Source organism: Megalops cyprinoides, chromosome 14, assembly GCF_013368585.1.
Source record: "Megalops cyprinoides isolate fMegCyp1 chromosome 14, fMegCyp1.pri, whole genome shotgun sequence".
Classification (NCBI taxonomy): Eukaryota; Metazoa; Chordata; class Actinopteri; order Elopiformes; family Megalopidae; genus Megalops; species Megalops cyprinoides.
This window is the reverse complement of record NC_050596.1, coordinates 13,031,088-13,052,061: the sequence shown is the minus strand read 5'-3', so window position 1 is coordinate 13,052,061 and position 20,974 is coordinate 13,031,088. Positions and strand designations below refer to the sequence as shown.

At 42.2% G+C, this 20,974-nt stretch overlaps 2 protein-coding genes across 2 annotated transcripts; both read right to left on the bottom strand.

Annotated features, from left to right (window-relative positions):
* Positions 1-2,303: 2,303 nt before the first annotated feature.
* slc10a2 (solute carrier family 10 member 2) lies at positions 2,304-5,065 on the bottom strand. Its single transcript, XM_036544676.1, has 6 exons — positions 4,677-5,065; positions 4,066-4,184; positions 3,477-3,565; positions 3,111-3,286; positions 2,855-3,012; positions 2,304-2,482 (listed from the first exon to the last, which is right to left on the bottom strand). Exons 1-6 carry the CDS (start codon positions 5,063-5,065, stop codon positions 2,304-2,306), a joined length of 1,110 nt encoding a protein of 369 aa, XP_036400569.1.
* Positions 5,066-6,186: 1,121 nt separating this feature from the next.
* gtpbp8 (GTP binding protein 8 (putative)) lies at positions 6,187-13,805 on the bottom strand. The gene is made up of 7 exons (XM_036545743.1): positions 13,670-13,805; positions 12,483-12,846; positions 10,966-11,064; positions 10,709-10,839; positions 10,388-10,487; positions 8,791-8,909; positions 6,187-6,371 (listed from the first exon to the last, which is right to left on the bottom strand). Exons 2-7 carry the CDS (start codon positions 12,825-12,827, stop codon positions 6,260-6,262), a joined length of 906 nt encoding a protein of 301 aa, XP_036401636.1. The 5' UTR covers positions 12,828-12,846; positions 13,670-13,805; the 3' UTR covers positions 6,187-6,259.
* Positions 13,806-20,974: the final 7,169 nt, after the last annotated feature.

Genomic DNA, 20,974 nt, shown 5'->3' with positions numbered 1-20,974 from the left:
GGAGCACGTGGCTTCTGCCGTCTGATGGGGACGTGAGAGGAGTGAGTTTTATAGCTCACAAATGACCTTAACCTTGAAAAAGGCGCTTTTGTTATGAAGCACTAAAATGCAAACAGTACAATCAAGCTGTTACTCAAACTGTTATTCCTCGCAGTCCGATTTTAGAGGAAACGTAAAAAAAAGGTACTTGATTTTATTGCCTTTCATTGCTTTGTACATAATTTTGTGCAGCCTAAAGCAACTTAGTGAGTGTGTAGAATGTGATTGCAGTGTGTGAGGATGCAGTTACTCTTATTTAACTGGGTACAAATAATAGTTAATCAAATAAATGTCCAAATTGTCAATGTTTTGGCTTCCTGTTCAGTGAATGACATTTTCTCCTGCATTTATGCATCTATCATACCATATTCCATTACTTATGGAATTTTCCATGACTTCCATTTTCTAAAGTTTTTCCATAAACATTTACTTGTGAAAATTTACATCAATAAATACAATGATAATCCTGGAAATTATGCATAACTCTTGTATGTTTTTCCAGAGAGAAAGATCTTGTGTCTTTAAATCCTGTGAACATAAATGCCATATAGTTAAAAGTATTAGCTCTGGAACACAGTCATGTCCTCTGTGTCTGCTTCTTAGCACAAGTACAAATGAAATGCTTCAAAGTATAAGGGTGCTAGCGAAGGGGAAATAGCCAAAGTAGCATCTATGATGCTCACATGTTGCATCCGATTTGGTTCTCTGAACCATAGAAGGACCTTCAGAGGAATCACAGGTGTGCAGGACCTGTGGTAGCTTCTGATTATTTAATTTAATTTGTTGTGATGTGTTCAACCACAACCCTTCTGGGGAGAACAGTCCACTATAAACCTCATGTAAAACCCTTCATTTGTGGAATTTGTACAACCACCAATTAATGAATGGCAAAGGAAAGAATTCTACTGCAAAGTGTAAAAGGTTTGTCAGATATGTGCATACCATTTAGAATATACCATGTCTGCATATCAATAATCCTTGTGATTGACCAATACACAGTATTTTGTATTCAATTTAACATGGTTAAATGCATTAGCAGTGAGCTGCAGCATATTGTGGTTAACAGCTTGTGCACAAACTGACTATACTTTCAGTTCCTCTCTAAATTTCTTTCACAAATAACAAATCTGTTTTCAGCATTTATTTTTCTAAGTTCTCTTTTTTAAGACTTATGTGTTCTTGCATTATCAGATTATTTACAGAGGGCCCTGATTGAAAGCTCTTGACTCTAGACTTTCCTCCTTGTCTTACTGTATATGTCTGCCAACAAAACCTATAAAAAGGAACGGTCCACTGTTTCATATTCAGTACTTCAATATTCAAAATGTTTGTGACAAAGTGTTTGTCAAATGTTTGTTGAAAAAATAATGTTTGCATATTTAAGTTAGTGTGAATGCACAGTTTTGTCCAGAACAAAAAAAAAAACTTTTTCATTAAAAGAAATTATTGAAATGTACCTTTAATATACCTACATATGAAATATTAAATAGGAGGTGTATCCCACAGAAGACAATCATGACTTAGAAAATAAAAACTTTATCTAGAAATTGTTATATTTACAGATATGGTGACATAAAATGGCCATTTTTATTTGAACATTTGAAAACAATACATCGTCAATAAAACTGCACATATTTATGTATAAATAATATAAGAAGGCTCATCTTTTGAATTTTGCAAACACGACGTACAGTATAATTCCATAATTATCTTTTTACAAATAACTGCCTGATATACATATAAATTTCAAAAAAACATCTGGACATTTTAATAAATTAAGTTTTAGTTTCACTAGAATAAAATATAAATATGCTTTTTTAAATCAGTTTAAGAAGTCCCCTTTTGAAATATCATGTTTGATGTAGCCATTACCAGTTGTGTGAGTTCTTCTCAGGTCAGTGCATGACTGCTGGAAAACAGCAGTTTACAGGCTTCCTGTGTTTCAGCCTCCATGTCCCCACTTCCTCTCTGGCCGCACTGACAACTCTGCAAGAATTTCTGTAATACCCCTCTGCCAGGTCTCTGCTTCCATGGCGGGTGAAACAAATAGGAATGCAGTGCTGGTGTTAGAGGAGGCAATTTATAGGCTATTTGTAGATATATGTCTGTTTTTAGACATGTATATTAGACGTGTACTGTGGAGACCCTTTGACTGTTCGAGCAGCACAGCTGCGGCCTGCAGGGGTCAGTGCAGAAGGAACCCGCGGAGCTCCGGGCAGGTCATTGCTCCGTCGCTGTCAGACGTGTGCAAGCCCGCACCGCGGTCACAGCTGGGTGGCCTTCCCCGCCGTGTTCCCGTTCTCGTCGCACTCGAACCCGCCGTTCTCCAGAGCGTAGTCCTGCTTCTCCTTGGAGGAGGGCTCTGCCGGGTCGCCGCCCTCTGCCCTCTCGCTGTCCTCGTGGGCCGACGCCCTGCGACAGTGTCTCTTGTACAGCTGGTAGGCTGAGGAAGGGAGACGGGCTTAGCTGCTACCTTTTCCTCTGCTATTGTCACGTTCAACAGACTCAGTACACATTCAGTATCTAAGTTCAAAACGGCAGTACTGCATCTAGGATAATTTGTGCAGGAAAGCCAAGAATGCTAAATGAGAAAAAAGGAATGCTGACCACAGGAAAAAAAATAATTTAGCAAGCTACTTTCACTGTTTTTGCTGTATTTAAAATAATTGGAACCACTATGTTTGCTGCAGAGTAATAATGATCTGTTATAAAGATGAATGGTACAGACTGTAAGTAACAGTTTTCCAGGTAAAAGCAAGATGTAACATTTATGATAGTCATGCATGCAGGAACAACCAGAGCTGCCGGTCCTAACCTCCCACAGAGCCCACGGCGACCACCAGCTGGAAGATGCTGTAGATGAGAGGGAAGCTGAACATGACCTCCAGCTCCTCTGCAGAGAAAGACAACTGCACGATGGTGCTGCAAAGCTGCGAGTTCTGGAAGCCTGTCTCCAGGGCGATGGTGCGACATCTACACATGGGTATCAGAGATGGGGGTCAGAGACAGGCCAGGGGTCTATGCGTGCACACACTCGTATTGTGCTGACGGTCCGTGCTGGGGAGGCTCACCTGTAATAGGGCTGGCCCACGAATCGGGCCAGCAGAAAGCCCAGACCGAAGCCCACCAGGGGGTAGATGGCGCCGATGATCCAGAGGGAGGGAGAGATGATCCAGGAGGACTGGTAGAGCACGCCGCCCACCACCGCGATGATGACAATGAGGGCGATGCCCATGATGGAGCCGACCTGCAGGGCCACACACAAGCCCCCCTGTCAGTCAGTACACAGACCTGACCAGACGAGCCCCGAGCCCAGCACACAGCAAGCCCCTGAGCTCAGTGAAACAGTGCAGAGGCCCTCTCCAACCAGCACACTGGGTGAGTTTCAGAGCAGTTTCAGAGAGTTTGTATCTGCAGCGAATGCATTTCCTTCTCACCTTGAGGATCTTCTTTGCTACCTTAGGCCACTTGTTTTTCACATAGATCCCTAGCGCGACCGGAACCAGGAGAGACACCAGGGTGATGCCTGGGCAAACAAGAGAGACATATCTTCAAGACACATGTCCAAACCCAGATGCACAAAAATGCTAGTGTGATTAATTTCTTTATTTTAAAACTGCAACATGAATTCCTTCAATTCCATATCAAAATAAATTTCAGTTGTATGAATCTGCCCTCCAAGCTGTACAGTAGAAGTCCTAACCATAGCTGCATACAGTACATACTGTAAGAGATATTGCTGGTATAGTAGAAGCTTGTGCTGCGTTCTAGTACATAGGGAAAGTAGATGTGAATATACATTAATATACTCTTCTCCTGTGCTCATCCACATATACAAATGCAGATGGTGTAGCCATCCCTATGCTCCTTTAGTCTGAAAGATGTGGATGGTATACAGTAGTAGCCACCTGCTGTTCTGCCGTTATCCATGTCCTTGTGTAGGGAGTATAAATGCTAGCGTGGCAATCCTCATCTGTGCCCCTGTGCATAGATGGCACTGTAGGTACAGTATAGTAGGAGCCTTACCTATGCTCTCATAGGGGATCTGGATGGTGTCTGCAGAGGTCCAGATGGAGGTATAGATGAGCAGACACAGAGGCATCATCCCCATGGCTAAGATGGAGGAGCAGGTGGTCATACTGATACTACAGCAAAGAGAGACAGACACGGACTGTTATACTGATAAAAGAGTACACACAGCCATACACACAGCCTCTGGTGCAGAGACCACCTCTTCTATATGGAAACATACTGCTCATCAAGACAGTCACTGTAGACTGAAACTCAGCTATTCCTTCTGATTCATTACCATGTTAAACTAATATTAATATTTATTCTCAGTAATAGAGAAAAACTTGTCAGATCTATGACATGGATTCATTTGCCAAATTATGACAAAAGAATATATTCTAGCAGCACTGAATGCTTTTAAATGTCTGTTGTTTCTGGAATGTTGTTGCCCAAAAGATGCAGGATGTTTGCGTACATCAAGTTTCCACTAGAAAGACCAGAAAGTCTGTGTCCGTATTCTTCGGTGTGTCCAGTTATGAGTCAGCAAAAGTGGCGTGTGAAAGGATGAAAACGACCCAGAGGTGGAAGTGGAAAAGGACGAGGACGATGAAAACGGCTCCCCTCACCTGAGGTCCATGTCCCCGTCCAGCCAGTAGGCCAGGATGTTGGAGCTGGAGCCGCCGGGGCAGCAGCCCATGATGAGGATGACCACGGCCTGCACAGGGAGGACGTTGAAGGCCAGCGCCAGGGCGAAGCCCGTGAAGGGCATGATGCCGAACTGGCAGAGGAAGCCGATGAAGATGCCCCAGGGGCGCCTGATGTGGCCCCACAGCTTGGGGGCGTCCACGGTGCAGCCCATGGCGAACATGACCATGGCCAGCATGACCGTCAGCACTGTGCTCAGCACCACGCTCAGGATCTCGTTGAAGTTGCTGGGCGGTACCAGGCAGGAGGCGCCCGAGCACAGCGTGGCGTTGGGGTGGCAGACGGGAGGGAGTCCGGTAGGCGAAGACATCGTGGGGACGGAGATTCCAGCAGGTGGCAGACGGTGTGTGTTCCAAGGCTGTGGACCAATGTCCCTAGGACTCTGTTCTCATCCAATACCTCACAAAGACAAGCTGTACACTCACCTGCCACGGTCCAACCCTGCCTTTTAATACCTACCAGACTGTGGGCTGCAAGAATACCCAAATAAAAATTAACCTGCACATATGGTTTTATGAGACCGGTGTCAAACCGGCACAGAGAAACAAATGTCATTGTTTCAGCTTTGGGTACAATAAATGAAATTGCACCATCTTCCTTTTTTATCTCACGCCCTTAAAATTTTATTGTCCTGTTCCAGGCACAGCTGTGACACATTGGATGCACAATGATGCTTACAGGCCACGCAGAAGCTCAAGGTCCTGTGTGTGTCACCTGAACTCCTTCAGAAAAATGACAGTAAAAAAAAGCCAGTGATGGGCAGGGTCATTCGCACAGTTAACACGTTTCTCACATCTTTCGGCAATAATTCATTAACCTCACCTTACTGCCAAGATCCTCTGCACCTGCACAAGGGGGTGGAAGTGCAAGCAGTGCATTCCTCTGATACAAACCAGGATTATTTCACACACTTAAAGTCTCAGAGTACATCAGGAGAGGAGACGACGAACTGAGGATCAGCGCATCTCCCTGACAAGCAACCCACAGATGCCTGCAAGTTGCAGAGAACAGAAAAGGGTGGGATGTAATGTGCCACCCCAGCCACTGCGGACACTCGCTCATTTCTGGCAACTGAGGCGGCTTGGACTGGGCTGTAGGACTCGGCCTGCTCATGGGCTTTCACCAATGGAGCCATTAAGAGGCTTGCATATCTCACACTTAACCCAAAGTTCACATATTAAAACTTGATAATGGATTTGGCCATTTTGAGAGAGGCTCAAAGCCAAGTAAGGTTTGACCTACCCAGCTCTACACCACAGCAAAATGAAACCATTTTGTTCCACCACTGGGATACCAATCACAAATGCCAGGCCAGTTTCAGCTGGTCACGTCATTAACGTGCACACACATTTGGCTCATTCTTAAATGCATTTGAGGTGTCTTGCTCCCATTAAAATAACCAACAGTATCCACAATCTTGTTTGTGTCAGTTCTTTTATTAAAGAGATGATACACATCTTACAATATTTACAGTAACCCTTGTGTGAGCAAGTCCTAAAACAGGTCACCTGACCCTCTCTACACCGCTCTGAGTGGCTGATGTCGCAAGGTGAAGCTTCCCGGTTACATGGGCGATGAAACAGCGAAGGAGGTAAATCCCATGGAACTGCGTGGAGCTGTTGATTGGGGAGAGACTGGTGTGAGCATCGCTCAAAGACGGTCATGGCTGCCGCACATGCTGATATACACAGAAGCCTCGACAAGACATACCGCTGTCATACAAACTGCTAATGCAATCAATAGTTACAGTGCTGGACACAAAGGAATCACAGATGTGTATGTTCATATATACATATACATACAAATACGGATGGAAATAAAGACAGGCATGTGCAAACAAAATCTACATTAATTATGATCAAACAAGGATATACATACTATCTTCAATGACAAAAACACACTACTTGAAAACAAATGGTAAAAGCATTTAGCATTGTATTGAATATTTTATATATTTTATATACATATCACATTCTTCATACGAACACAAGAGTACAGAAAAATATAGTGTTTTATTTAGATTATTAGTCAAATAGTTACAGATGCGCACAGCCACAATACTGGTGTGCAGATATGGATTTGGATTCAACAATTCTGCTTTTAGTTTTGGTTTATTTAAAAAACCATACACACATTATGTCAGGCTATACACAAATGATGCTTTCCTCCAAGCAAAATACGAACAGGCACATTAACATTAATCATATTTAAATCAAAGTTTTAAAGCACGTTTAAAAGACTGGGAAAGTTCATCCTTGTTTACTCATTACTTAAGGTTAATACCTGCAACAGCGCATTTGATTGTGCATGTCTAGAAGACGGCATGCATCAGTCAGGGTGTGTGTGCATGCATGCATGCCTATGCCCAAGTGTGTGGGCATGTATGCCAGTGTGTATGAGAGGTGGGGTGTATGGCTGTGAGGTTTGTGTGAGTGGGTGTGTATGCATACGTGTGTGTCTGTGAGGGGGTATATATCTATGAGGTAGCACTTCAGCATCTCTCTCTTATCAGGACTTTATCTCTGAGGCATTTGCTTCCGAAACTGAGCCCCACAAGAAATCTATCAGCAGACAAAAATTAATTTCCTCACTGTAGCTGACCTATTTATGCACAATAGGGTTTTTATTTTTTTATATAGAGTTGATCGCACCATGTCTCATCTTACTGTACTGTCAGTTTACAGTTTGGTGCCTGGAAGATTACATAATACGTGTGAACTCTATCTTATCTGTTAGACTATCTGATTTCAGGAACAGATAACTGCCTAAATGATGGTGTGTTCCAAGTACCACTGTGTTACAATGAGTTATGAAGGCAAGAAGCTGAATCACTTTAACACCACCTGAGGTTCTGCCCACAGGAGACAATCCTAAGTAGTCCTGTGATTAGTCTGACAGAGGGCATGGGACGAAATCAAATTTAGTGAAATGGGACAGTGAGGAAATGTTTCGTGGCCCTGAGAACATGCTGTGAAATCAAATTCCCACGCATATTAAAACTTGTTAGAATAAATTACATTTTTAAATGAAAATTTCCCCCAAAAAAATCACGTTAGTGCAGTTTTCTCTCGCGTTACTCATTCTGTCCATTACTCCTCAACAGTGCTATGACAAAAACTAGTTTACACAGCAATTAGTTCCAGTCCATTGTTCCTGCTGGTCAGCCTGCATTTCCGTCATGAAAATATTTACTGAAGTACCACCAGTAAATAGAATTTTCATACATCATTTTAATATTGATATTAACACCATATTTAATATTTAACATTGAAAAACATATAAAGTGATCCACTCCACAGCAATAAAGGTAAAATAAATTCCTAAAGATTACCATTAACAATTACTAACTTACCATTTAAACAGTTAGCAGTTCTTGTAGTTAGCCAGCAACTGAACTCCAAAGTCAGCTTGTTAGCTAGCTCATGCGCTGTCTAACCAGCGAATCCAGCAGCACCATCAAGTGATGTCTGGACAAGCTAGTTTATACATTCATTGGGGGGGTTTCATGTAATCCATACAACTTGTTAAATTCAGTCCCTTCTTACTTTATGTAGACACTTAGCTAACCTTAAGTTTAGCTGATTATTGATCCACTTTATAAAGGTGATGTGACACTCAAACCTGTGGTATATTATGAATACTGGCAGTGATAATGATATATATATAAAGCTAGACAAAGCAAAGAAAATTTGTTCAATTATGTTACGTTTTTGCTTTCTTACCAGAATAACCTCTTGAGGAATATCATATCTTTGATAATTTTGTGTCGTGAACTTATATTGTGAGTGAATGTATTGTCTCATGCCTATTGGAACAGCAATTATAGATCAGCCCTATGAAGGACATCTTCTTGATGTGTTTGTACATCCAATCAAACACTATTCCTGGGCTATTCTTTCTTCATTTTTGAATACTAATAATACTTCAGGAGTGGAAATGTGACGCTAATCATTTCTGAAATCCAGTAACACTGGGTTCCCTCCATGTACAGGATTGCAGCGTGTCCTGACCAACCAGTAACGGTGTCCCTCTTACCTGACCAGAAACGGCTGTGGGTAACACCCCTCCGTGTGCTTCTGGATGACTTCCTGCAGCTGTAGTAGGTTGGCCAGCAGCGCCCCCTGGCTGCGCTTGTCAATCTTTGTCACAACAACCTATACAACACCGAAAACAAGACTCAACAGGGGAGAACAACAAGATGGGGGGAAACCACTGGCACTGCCAACTGCTAGTGCACATTCTGACATACTGTATTTAGGAAACTGCTAGCAAAATTATTCCACATTGTCATCTTCATTTATTTAAAACAAAACAGGTGGGAGCCTGCACATTAGTAGCAGGTATTCAAGCATTCCATTTTTGTTGTGAAACTCCTCACCCTAGAGGGTTGACACACATGAGGTCTTTAAGGTCTCTGACTCAATACATTTCATATACAGTGTGTCTTGTGGGCTTCTCCAGCATGCAGTTTGAACTCATCCTACTGAAGGACTTGATTTGCGTGATGACATGGAAATGAGAACCACACTTCTGCCGTGCGACTTCTACTTCATGTTTTCACCCAACTTTCATTTTCATTAAATGAGTACTCATCCGCATTTGAATGAATACATCTATTTATATCTCTAGCTTTTGTCTTACATAAATTCCTTGGGAATGAAATATGATGTTACAGGTGAGTCTGAATGAATACAAAGATGGAAATATATAGTTGAATATAAATTGTGAGTATCTGTCCCTTGAACAATTTTGGTACAGCTCTACAGTTTGTTTTTCAATTTTCTGACCTGGTCTTATCATTCTTAATCAATTATGGTGAATACTGTTCTGTATTGCTAATTTGCTGAAGGGACTGAAAAAGACTGAAATAAACTGTCGCACATGTACATTTCTGTTACAACAAATGTATATTTCAATCAAATCCATATCTGTAAATGCCAACAGACAGCATATATTTGCTTTTAGCTTCTATTTGCATCAGGTGGAATGAATACCAGCATTCACAGTGGGTTCCCGGGACCAGAATTGGAAAAACTGATTTATGACAAAAGTGCAGTATTTTTGTGTCACCTGCTGGTCAGTTCCAGTAATACAGGCAGTACAACATCATAATGATGTCACAGGGCTGATGGTTGTCTATCAGTATCAGCACTCTGTCCAAATCTCCCGCTGGTTGAAAATATGGCTTCAACTCTTACTCAACTGATATTGTCTTAGTCGTTTCCAAAGCTTAGCAACCATCGCTTCTAGGCAAATGCATTAAACACAGAGAACTTCATAATAACTGGATCCAGTCTCTTAATGAGACAACCTTGAAATATGTCAGGGATATTTGAAGTTGTAACACTTGTGTAATAAATGTGCTCTTTGTGTGTGATCTGTTGAGAAGATGCAAATGAACAACGTGCATTTACACTTGTACCATTTCAAAAAGACAGAAAAATGCTTAATGTGAATGTACAATTAACCAGCTCTGAAGGTATGAATAACAGTGATATACAAATGAACGCAATGTTATGTCTACATATGACAAATCTTCACAAGAACAATTTTATATGTTGTATATAAATGATAAATGATAAAACAGAGAAAAAGAGAGACACATTCTGCATATTTCATCAACTTCACTCACCACATAGGGTAGTCCAAGCTCCTCGCACATTTCCATGGCAACCCGATCCAGTTTCTGCACTCCCACTGACCCGTCAACCAATAGGAACGTCCTCACCAGACTGGACAACAAGATGGGATTACTTCACGGTTATGTCCCCATGGTAACTGCACTCAGTGAAACAGGTGCATTTACATACCTTCCACTGAACAAAATATAATTAAAGCCCTAATGATACTTGAATGTCAGTTGAATCTGTTCTGCTCCTGTTTCCCAAACTAAACCAAACCGTTAAACAGATTTAAGAGCTTGCAGGGCATTAGGAAATGAAGTCACTCATACTTTGCCCTTGTCGACAGATAGGGCTCCACCATGTCCACAAAGTCCTTGGGTGCCTTGTGCCCGTAGCCAGGCATGTCCACCAACGTGAAAGCCTTCCCGACTGTGAAGAAGTTGAGCTTCTTTGTGTGGCCCTGTTGGAAATTCACACACACCGACAAAAAAACCCCAGCAGAGGATCAATGGAAGGAGAAAAGGAAAGAAAGAAAGAACATGAACAAAATGCACCAACACTTAGTTCTCACGCAGCCTTTCCTCACCGGAGTTTTGGAGACCCTGACCTCAACGTCAGGAGCCAGGGAGAATAGGGCACGGATGAGAGATGACTTCCCCACATTACTCCTGCCCAAAAAACACACCTGGGGAAGACACACAGAGGGCTCAGTGTGTACAGCATATCCAAGGAACACAAACAGGGAAGTGGGAGTTCCCCAGAGTCCTCGCTGCCCAGAGGGGCACCACACACACACCTCCTCTCCCTTCATCTTTTACTCTAAACCTTTTCTTCGTCTCCTCTGTCCCCTTCTCTCTCTAACTCCAGCTGCTAACGCCGCTCATCCTCTGCTAATATTCTTTCTGTCCCTTCCTCAGTATGTGTAAAGACCTCTGGAGCTTGTGTTATACCTGTGACTCATGCTCAGTACTGCAGCAGTTAAGAGCTCTGGACCTTGTGTGATCTCACATACTAAACTGTAGCAGGGAGGTTGTCTGGACGCTTAGTGAACTGCTTCAGCTCAGATGCTGTCAAGCCACTCCGTCAGATTCTGTTTGCGAAAATAAATTAAATACAACTGACACTTACAAAATAGGTAAAAAGTGAAGCACTTTCAAGGTACTGAATGGAGGCTTAATCTAAAATCTGTGTGAATGCAATTAGAGTTAACCTACAAGATCAATGAACAGGTTTAAGTCTTATTGAGTTGCCAGGGCTCTTTGCGTTTGAAGCCGTCAATATCTCATCACAGAAAATGCACTAAGCTCTGTAATAGGCTAATCAGGCAAAACACCAGACATTGTTGACACATTCTAGAAATTTCTTTTGTTTTACTGTTTATCCTGTGGGTCGAATTAAAACTTCTGGGCGCTGCAAATGGAATTTAACTTGAGATTAATATTGACTAAACAATTACTAACATACGAACCTGATAATTTTCTTCAGACAGCAGACCCCATTCATAACGTGATAGTATTTTTAAATGAATAAATGGTCCCACGAATACTGCTAAAATGGAAAGGCATACATTCTCGCTGCTGAAATGGATTTGTGAATCTAACTGCAGGATGAAACTGTGAAGACTGAGGATAATCGCTATATTTTCTACGAGGGAAAGGTTAATAGACTGTCAGTCAGTTCTTTGCAGTGGGGAACCCAGGGGGGAATCAGAGGTACTGGAGTCAGTCTTCTGTTGTAAATTACACACTGGATGAGTGCCTCTTTCCCTGGGGGCCAAAAATAAATCACCGGCCCATTGAATTAAAACTTTAGTCTGACTGAAAACTGCTGTCTCAAGATTTTCAGAGCCACCTGCAAGGCCTTCCAATTTCACTCATGACACCAAAAAAAGTTGGAACGCCGAGTTTATATAGTAACAAAATGTTGATTAATCAGGAGACCACTCACATTAACATATAGAATTAGACTACCTGGCTCACTCACATACAAATGACAGCCCAGACCAAGCAATACTAATTTACTCATTTTGATTTTTACCCCCTATTTTCCCTCCTTTCCCCAGCTAACACATCCCACCCTGTTTAGCCTCCCTGCCCCACTGACCTCGGGTTGGTTTATGGAGGGCGCGTGATCCATCCTCACAGCCGAGGTGTAGTAGTCAATCTTGTGCTTAGGTGATGGAACGAACAGCGCCTCAGCCCTGGCAATATCTTCCAAGCTCGGATGAAACAGCTGGAAATTGGCCCGGCTCACCCCACGGGCCAGGTGACCCTCCAGCTCGCTAAAGGGGAACAGCAGGCCCTGGAGCTTTTTCTCCGGTAGATGGAGGACTTTCTGGACGGAGGCCAGAGCGTGGGCACACCGCCAGGACGCAGTCCATGATGGAGCCTCTGGCTGTAGCGGAACCCGGCCCGTCAAGCAGAAAGCCCTGCGGAGGACCACTGTCATTTTTCCTCAGAGATGGATGCTGCAAAACAATAAAGACAGGACATGAATACTGAAACAAGCAGGAAGAGGTAGAACCAGAGCCATGAAGCTTTCTCACGACCACATACCAGGTTTGTGTTTTTATTTGATGAAACATGTCAATACAATTCTTAGCATGTTATGTAAGCTATGTAGTTAGCTCACCCCTGTTGAGTATCTGCTAAACAGAAAAAAAAATGTTAATGTTCAAAAGATCTGGATGTAACAAAAAAGGACTGCAGTCTGCCTGGTTTAATGCCCCTCACACAAATAGTACGATTAAAATCAGGCCTAGCGTATAACTTCCATTTTCTTTAAGGACAACTACGAAGCAAGGGAACGTATTTTCTATTATGCTTCTATGGGGTGTTCATGCATTTGCTGCAGATATAGGGGTGAGAAAACACATTGCCATGGCTACACTGAAAATAAATCAAACCATATCTTGGCTGTTTACAGCGCGAAAAGATGGTAATTACAAATAAGAATCTGTTAGAACTTCAAATACTTATTTACTTAAAATGAATGAAGTCTTGTAAATGCAGACTATCGCTACGGTTAGCATCATTTACCAGGACAAACTGATCACAGCACCAATTTGTGCGTCCTTCACTAATTTGCTACTGACAAATTGCTTTCGGTTACGGTTATTTCTGTGTTCGCGGTCTTTTAAATGATATGTTAAAGTTCTGACAGCTACGGTTTGTTATCTTTGTTATAAGTTGGTTAGACTTTGTGTGCCAAATATATTCTGTAGCCATCTAGCTAGCTAGCTTTACTTCAACAGTTACGCATAACGTTAAGCGAAACATTTCAAAAGGTACCTGTAGAGGATGATGTGCGTTTAATTTGCAAGGGTAAGTGGTATAAGACACATCGTTGCAGAAACGGTCTTATACCCTGATAAATAATAAACTTTCAAATTCACGGCTTCAAACATGCCCCACGTACGCCATACTTGTTTTGCTGTGTTACACTTTAATACGTCCCATAGAAACCGACGAATGTGCAAGTGGTTCCGTGCTTTCATTTTGTAAATCAAATTAGGGTAGGCATTAAGGTAGGTAGATAGCCATCGTGATTTGGTGAATAAATGCTTCTGAATGCCACACCTCCAGATTGTTTTCTTTTAACCACCACAACAGTTACATTATAATGCTGTGACACTTCACAACGAACGCCTCAACTTATTGTTAAATCCAAATTCCACGTATATAACAGTTCTAGTACGAAGCTAGCATCCCTTTTAACATTCTGGGTTTAGCATTTAGCTTCCTATCACGGTATTTATACAGTTATAAAACAGAAACATTGAGTATGGTAGCTCAACCTTAGATTAAGATCTATGAGGGAATTTGTGGTGGTTGCTGCTGCCTTCTCATCCTCCAAAGTATTTCTCTCTGAAAAGAATTGCTTTCAGAGAGCAATACGATGAATAGTTTATTGATTATTTGATCATTTGGTTTTTTAGAACGGTCCTTAGAATGCTAAATCTATGTAAACAACAGCAACAACAACAACATTTCTTGATGTAAAATAATTTGTTTAACGCAGTATGTTACCATGCAGCCTTTGCCAGTGAGACTGTTAACAGACATTCCTCAGAGCATAGCAAGTATGCAGTCTCCTAGGAAATTCAGCCATGTGAAAACTATGTGTGTTTCTCACCTTCCCTACAGTTAGCATCGCTCAGACAGACATGGCGGCAAACATACTGTATCACATTGTCTTGTCTTGGCGTTTCATGTTTAAACGCATTGTTGCAACAATGTCACAACATTGCAGTATCATACTGAACACACAGTGAGTGCTACCAAATGTACCACTGCTATTATAGCACTGATGAACTTCCAGCGACCTCAGATTCTTCCCCGGCTCAGCCCAGCTTGAATTGGCCTGGGCCCAGCTGAACCCAAGACTGTTGTCTGCTACCATGCAAGTCTTACTCTCTTTCTGGGCCCCTGCCTCTTTACCCTGTAATGCTTTGGGTTCAGTCAGAGTCCATGTTCAGTGCTCGGTCAGGCTGTCAGTCAGAATTCACGCATTTGCTGAATGTTAAATTCTTTAAAACCAGTTGAAAAAAAAAAACAGACAAACAACAAAAGTACTACAATAGTTACAATAGTACAAGAAACTATTTTTGGTAGAACGCCTCCAAATTCAGGCTTTGGGATTTCTATAGTATTGTATTGCCTTGCCCACTAGGCGGCAGTGTGGTCCTGAAGGTAACTGAGAGTGTACTGCTGCTTATTAATTTAGTCCAACATCTCAACATTTCTGATAGGCTTTTGCAATGTGGTTAGGTCATCCATGTCATGCAAAAACAGAGCAACTGCATTGATATGAAATTTCATTTCATGCGTTTTCTTGTAAAAATGGTAACTGACAATACTATAACCACCCTTCCCTGAACATAGCATTTATGACACAAACTCTCCATCAAGGGGGTAGAGTGGCATTGACTTTATTGGAATAAACTGCAATTTGCTGTAATTCACAGAAAGAACTGACTAATGTTTTCCAAGCTTTTCATAAGTGTAAGCAGGCAAAATAAGAAAATAATGGAATTAAAATGAGTGCATAATTGTAATTGCTGTAAGTTCTAAAGTAAGTGAAGTTACAGTAATGAAAAATACTGAATTCAACTGAATAATAATAATTTTCAAAAATCCAGGGCCTGGATAAATTATAGCTGTTAGTGCCAACTGCTTTATTACATCCGTGACCACATCACTGGCGAAGTGCCCATAAAATGACTTTTTTTGTTTTAAGAAAAATGGAATGTTTAGTCAAACAGTAGTAGTGCAGTGTGGCCAGGATCTTGCTCAGAATGTTCAGGATTCAAACCTTTATTTCATGTTGTTTCCTTACTTTGATTAAAGGCATTGCTGTAATCCTTTTGTATGGTTTATCACATTTTTCCATTTTTAGATTTTTGGGGTCTCGGAGGAGTCCATCTAAAACAAAATCCCCTCTTAATTGCTTTGTTGATAGATTTTTTCACTTGATCCAATGGTTGCAAAAAAGCATACATACAGATCTTTAAATGTCCCCCTTTAAGAGAACAGATTGTGGACCAGCATATCTGCCAGGTATAGATGTAAGGTGGAGAGAATTCAACTGGTGGCTGCTACCTCCTCAATTGCTTGCTTCTTGATGCAACACTCCATTTTGATCTCTGACATCTCTCCAGGTATACTGGTTTTACCAGACGGGTCTCATAGCCCAATTTGCATTTTACAGACTATTTTAAAGCATTGGCATTCAGTGGCTTGATGTACCATCTTACACAAACCTGTAGAGTGGACCAATCAGAGCACTCTGCTTTATGGCCATACACTGACCTTCATGATGAGGGAATCAGGATGACGGAGCAGTTATTCATTCCTGGGGACTTCCAAAAAAGACACCACAGTGTTCCGAATCACATTTACATGATATATCATAGCAGGCTGTCAGTAGCCGACAGTTTTACTGCAAAGGATATCACACAGCGTGCCCAGAGGCTCCCTCTGCGCACCTAAAACAATATAAATCTGAAGTAATTCATTAAACTAAAAAAAAACAAACACATTTAAATTTAAAAAGACATTTACAGGATAGTATACAATCAGACCGTGAGAGAGATCTGAGATCTAAGCAGTTCTTCCAACTCATTCCTCATCTTATCCCACACGATCAAATGCCAGACCAATCAATCTCCCAAAAGCAGACTGTATTGTAGACCTATGACGGCATCTTACCTCCTCTGGGCGCTTTAAATAAAAAATAATATAAATCATAAAAAAAATCTATTGTCCCTTTTTATGCATGTTGTCTCCCCTTTGTCACGCTCCCTCCCTTTCCCATCAGCACCCAGTTCTGACTTCTTTTTTTCCTCCACGTTTTCTTTTCATGTCCGTCTGAGATTTATGAACTGGGGATGACGTTTTGGATAGGGGTTCAGTTCAACTGCTTCAGTGGGTGGGTGTGGTCTTGTGGCGCGGGACGGAGTGCAGCTGTGGCCGGTCAGAGATGGAGGTTGCACGGACCCAAGCAGCACACACGCGCGCACACACACACACACACACACACGGGACATCACAACTAATATGACACTGAATTATCTCACATCTGACCCCAGCGCCTGGTTACCACTGCGGCTGTCTATTCTGTCGTGGCCCGTGTCACGGATGACAACAGCCATGGCGTCTGCCGAGCGCCGCTGCCCCCCTTGTCGTCTATTGTGTGAGGTGAAGAATGAGGCCTTTTTCATAAGAATGAGGGTAGTTTTTCAGAAGTGTGTAAAACCAGTCATAAGTCACACTCCCCACCCTCGCGCCTATTGCACACACCTCCTCCCTCTAACTGACACTGTTTTTTCATGCAAAAACTATTTCCACACCAGGTGACTCTCATGCCATCTGTCTGCATTTTTTCCCTTTTTAAAATCCAGCCTCTGTCGTAACTCTGCCTCATGCATGGGCTCGCTGAGCTTCTGGAAAGTGACAGTTTGCACTTTAAGTTAGAACAAAAATTGATGGAGTTCCGATCAGCGCATGTTATTTAGCAGAATAGCACCTGTATCTGAGCTCATAAAATGAACTTTCAGAGTGGTGGAAAAGCCAAATGGCTGGTCTGAGTGATACAGAAAGTGGGTGACAGAAATTGCAAGGTCTTCTGTTACAGTCCAAGCATTTACTCTTTCTTCCTTTGTTGTTTTTTAAACCTTCCAGCTTAAATACAACATAAATATTTTGGCAGGTGGTGTGTAGAGGATATTAGAGATCTAGCACCCAGCACCGAGGGTATTGATTTTGCTTTAGCTGCCAAGATCTTCAGCCTCCTTGCATCAATACTTGATGGGAGAAGGGGAAAATGACCTTGATTCAAGAAATGCGGCCGATAAATAAACCAAAAGGAGGAAACATATAAGAAAAGAAACAGCAAAAACCAAGCTCCAAAGAGCACAACCTGAGCTACAAAGAAATATAATGGACAGTTTTGGATGAAGATTCAGGATTATGACAATTACGTACCCATCTTATTTTAGTGGGACCAAACTTGCAATGATTATGCAATGCAACTATGCAGTGATTTAAGAGCTATTTATCCTACAGTCACAAATATAAACTTTTAAATACAACAAGGTAGGTATGTACATGTGTACATGTATGCCACACATACACACACACACACACAAATAGTTATGTACATATTTGAGGGGACACAGCACAAATAACTCATTAATACCCATTAACAAACAGCAATTATAACCCGAACAATAACCACAGAGACACAGAAAGGACCAACATGGATTTGCAAATGCTTCTGAGAGTTCTTTTAAACTAAAGTCAGTAAATGGATCGTATTCAATTTAAACCCACAACCTTCTGGGCACATATGTACCTCTTAACCTGTACACCACATTTAATATTATGCGTATTATCCTTCTTTGTTTTGTGAAACAGCAGTTCTCCTGATTTTTGTGGTCAATATATTTCACTCTCAAGGCTAAAATGTTTCTTCACTTTGTGAAGTTAGTCTGGGAAACAGTGCTGTTCCTCTAGCTTTCTCTCTGGTCTGTAGTTGATTTATAATTGTACTGCTCTCTTCTCTATGCCTGCAAGGTCAATGAAGGCTCTGTCACTCTGTCTAGAATGTTAATCCCCACACTGAGAATTTTCGAGCCAGTGCGGAGGAGTAAATAATACAACTTCCATCATTGGCAGCTTTGTCTTGCATTGAAAGATTTTTCTTTTCTCTTTGGCAGAAGGAAGAGGAAAAAAATGAGAAAGCTAGTGGAGGTAAGAGTTTGGTATAAATGAAACAAATTTAAAACCTATCACTTCATTCATTGAATTTCTAATCCATCACTCGGAGAGTTTCCTGCTCTGAAAGGAAGCAATTTAAAGCCCACAATGTCTCCTGAAGTGTTAGAGTACTGGCAGATGACAGGACCAGAGTGAGAGTTTCTACAGAGCACGCAGAAAGGAGTGCATTCTGGGTCCACACCATGTCTGGGTCCAGAGAGAGGGGATGCATGATTTACCTGCATGACAATCACTGAGGTCCAGGACAAGAAATTTGCCTCATCACCATCACTGGATTACACTTCTTACCAGTCTAATTCTGCATTTAGCAAATCTGTCTGTGTGTGTGTGTGTGTGTGTGTGTGTGTGTGTGAGTGTGTGTGTGAGAGAGAGAGAGAGAGAATGCATATGAGTACATGTGCATTTGTGATAGAGAGTGAAAGGAGAAGGAGAAAGGGAGAAGAGTGGAGTGAGGATTTCTCTTTCATTAAAGAGATGAGACATTAGAAATACATGCTCCTGACCTGAGCTGGAAGGCAGTTTCACAAAGTGGGAGACAATGTCTGGGTCATCTTCATACTATTCAGCAATATCAGAATCACGAGGAAGGCATTATGGTGTTTTGGGCTCTAATGGAACAGAGTGCTGAGTGCCGAGCCCACACCCCCTCCTGAGTCTCAGGAGGGGGCTAAAGACTTGAAAGAGATCACAATAGCTGGGGCCCTCAGAGCCCACCGACCCACGCCCCATCCCCCCCAGTGGCAGAAAAAAAACCCTGACAAAGAGCGCATCGATTGGTTGCACAGCGACAGTATGGAGCCGCACTGCTGCTCATTGTGAATCCACGGACCCTGACAGGACAGAGAATACTAACAATGTGTTTAATGGACACAGCAACATGTGGCGCCTCGCTCACGGTTCACATCAATGTCTGTGTCTTGCAGGTGTGGGTTTGGGAGGGCGGGGGGCCTCTTGTGATGACATGCAGCTGGTGGAGGGGAGAGAAAAGGAACACGGTCTGGGATCAAACAGAAGTCAGGAGAGAGAAACAGTGACACTGGGGAGATATAACCACATTGTGGAAAAGGACACGGACCAAGTGTTTTATCTGACTGCTCTGTGTACCTTTGGCTGAGTGTGCACAGTTCTGTTTCAGTATGACAATATAAAAACATACAAACTTAACAAAAAAGTTTCTTTTTTAACAGCTCAACCCACCCCACAAAAAAAGAAAAAAAAAGAACATTGACATATACTTGTTTGCTCTCCTTGAAGCATTTTCATAATGCGTTTTGTCAGCAATCTACCAACAGAGGGCAGTAGAGGATCATGAATGCAGGCAGGGGGCTGCCGAGTCACTCAGAGTTTATCATCTGTTGCATTGTACAAGGTCCCGGCTGAATACAGACACGGCGCACCAAATCTAAACCATGTAACTCATATCCAGCAAGATGTTCGCGCCTCAGCCACAAAGACAGCAGCCGTTAACCGACACTGGGGCGGACCGGCTGCGGCCTTGCTCACAGGTCTGACGTTCGGACGGCCTTGGCTTCCTTCCCCTCTTTCCCCTGTTTCACCTCGCCACAGAGCTGAGGGTAACATTCAAGGGCAGCGATGATCCTTTGGCCTCAGCCTCAGACAATAAGTTAAATAAATCTGTCCTGATCTGACAGCGGCGCGGCTACAAACTATTATCTTTTGAGCCTCGTCCAGACGCTGCGCGCATCGAGGTGAGCGCCGGGCTTGTAAAAGGGCTTGGGTGATTAGATCAGACTTGGCCAGGAGCGCACAGTAAACACAAGCGAGAAACAAGGTCATAAAGAGCCTCTCTGTTAAAAGGCAGCGCGGGTTTTAACAGTGTCCACGGAGAGCGATGCATTTTTTAAAATCCTGTTTTGATCTTTATTTGTTAGTGTATCAGATTCCCTTGTCCGGGGCAAAGCACAATGCTTGTGCTTTACGCATCGGCCATTTACGCTGGATATTCACTGGTGCTAGTGAGTATGGTGCTCAAGGGAATTTGAACCCACACCCAAGTCCAAATCCACCGCTATTACATAGCAGTGCTCTAATGTTTGATGAGTGTGTGTTGAAACGGCCCAACTGGGTTTGAACAGCAGCTCCAGAAGAAAGCCTAGTGTTCTCTCAAAGGGGGATTAAAAAAGTATGACACGAAAAGAAAAAAAACTATTTTATTCATACATTCATTTAATGGGAAGGAAAGTAAATGTCGTTCAGCATGCAGACTTTCCTCAGTGCAATTTCCCCTTTTTCTTTTTCTTCTTTTTTTTCCCCCCAGTTTCTGTGTGTGAATAATACTTAATGGGTTTAACATAC

Coding starts and splice junctions, on each gene's coding strand:
- gtpbp8 (XM_036545743.1), bottom strand. CDS start 12,827: ATGACAGTGGTCCTCCGCAGGGCTTTCTGCTTGACGGGCCGGGTTCCG. Junction 10,840..10,965: donor TCAGGGTCTCCAAAACTCCG/GTGAGGAAAGGC, acceptor AATTTCCAACAG/GGCCACACAAAGAAGCTCAA. Junction 6,372..8,790: donor CCACAGCCGTTTCTGGTCAG/GTAAGAGGGACA, acceptor CCCAATCAACAG/CTCCACGCAGTTCCATGGGA.
- slc10a2 (XM_036544676.1), bottom strand. CDS start 5,065: ATGTCTTCGCCTACCGGACTCCCTCCCGTCTGCCACCCCAACGCCACG. Junction 3,566..4,065: donor GATCCCCTATGAGAGCATAG/GTAAGGCTCCTA, acceptor TTGTTTGCCCAG/GCATCACCCTGGTGTCTCTC. Junction 2,483..2,854: donor CGCCGTGGGCTCTGTGGGAG/GTTAGGACCGGC, acceptor TCCCTTCCTCAG/CCTACCAGCTGTACAAGAGA.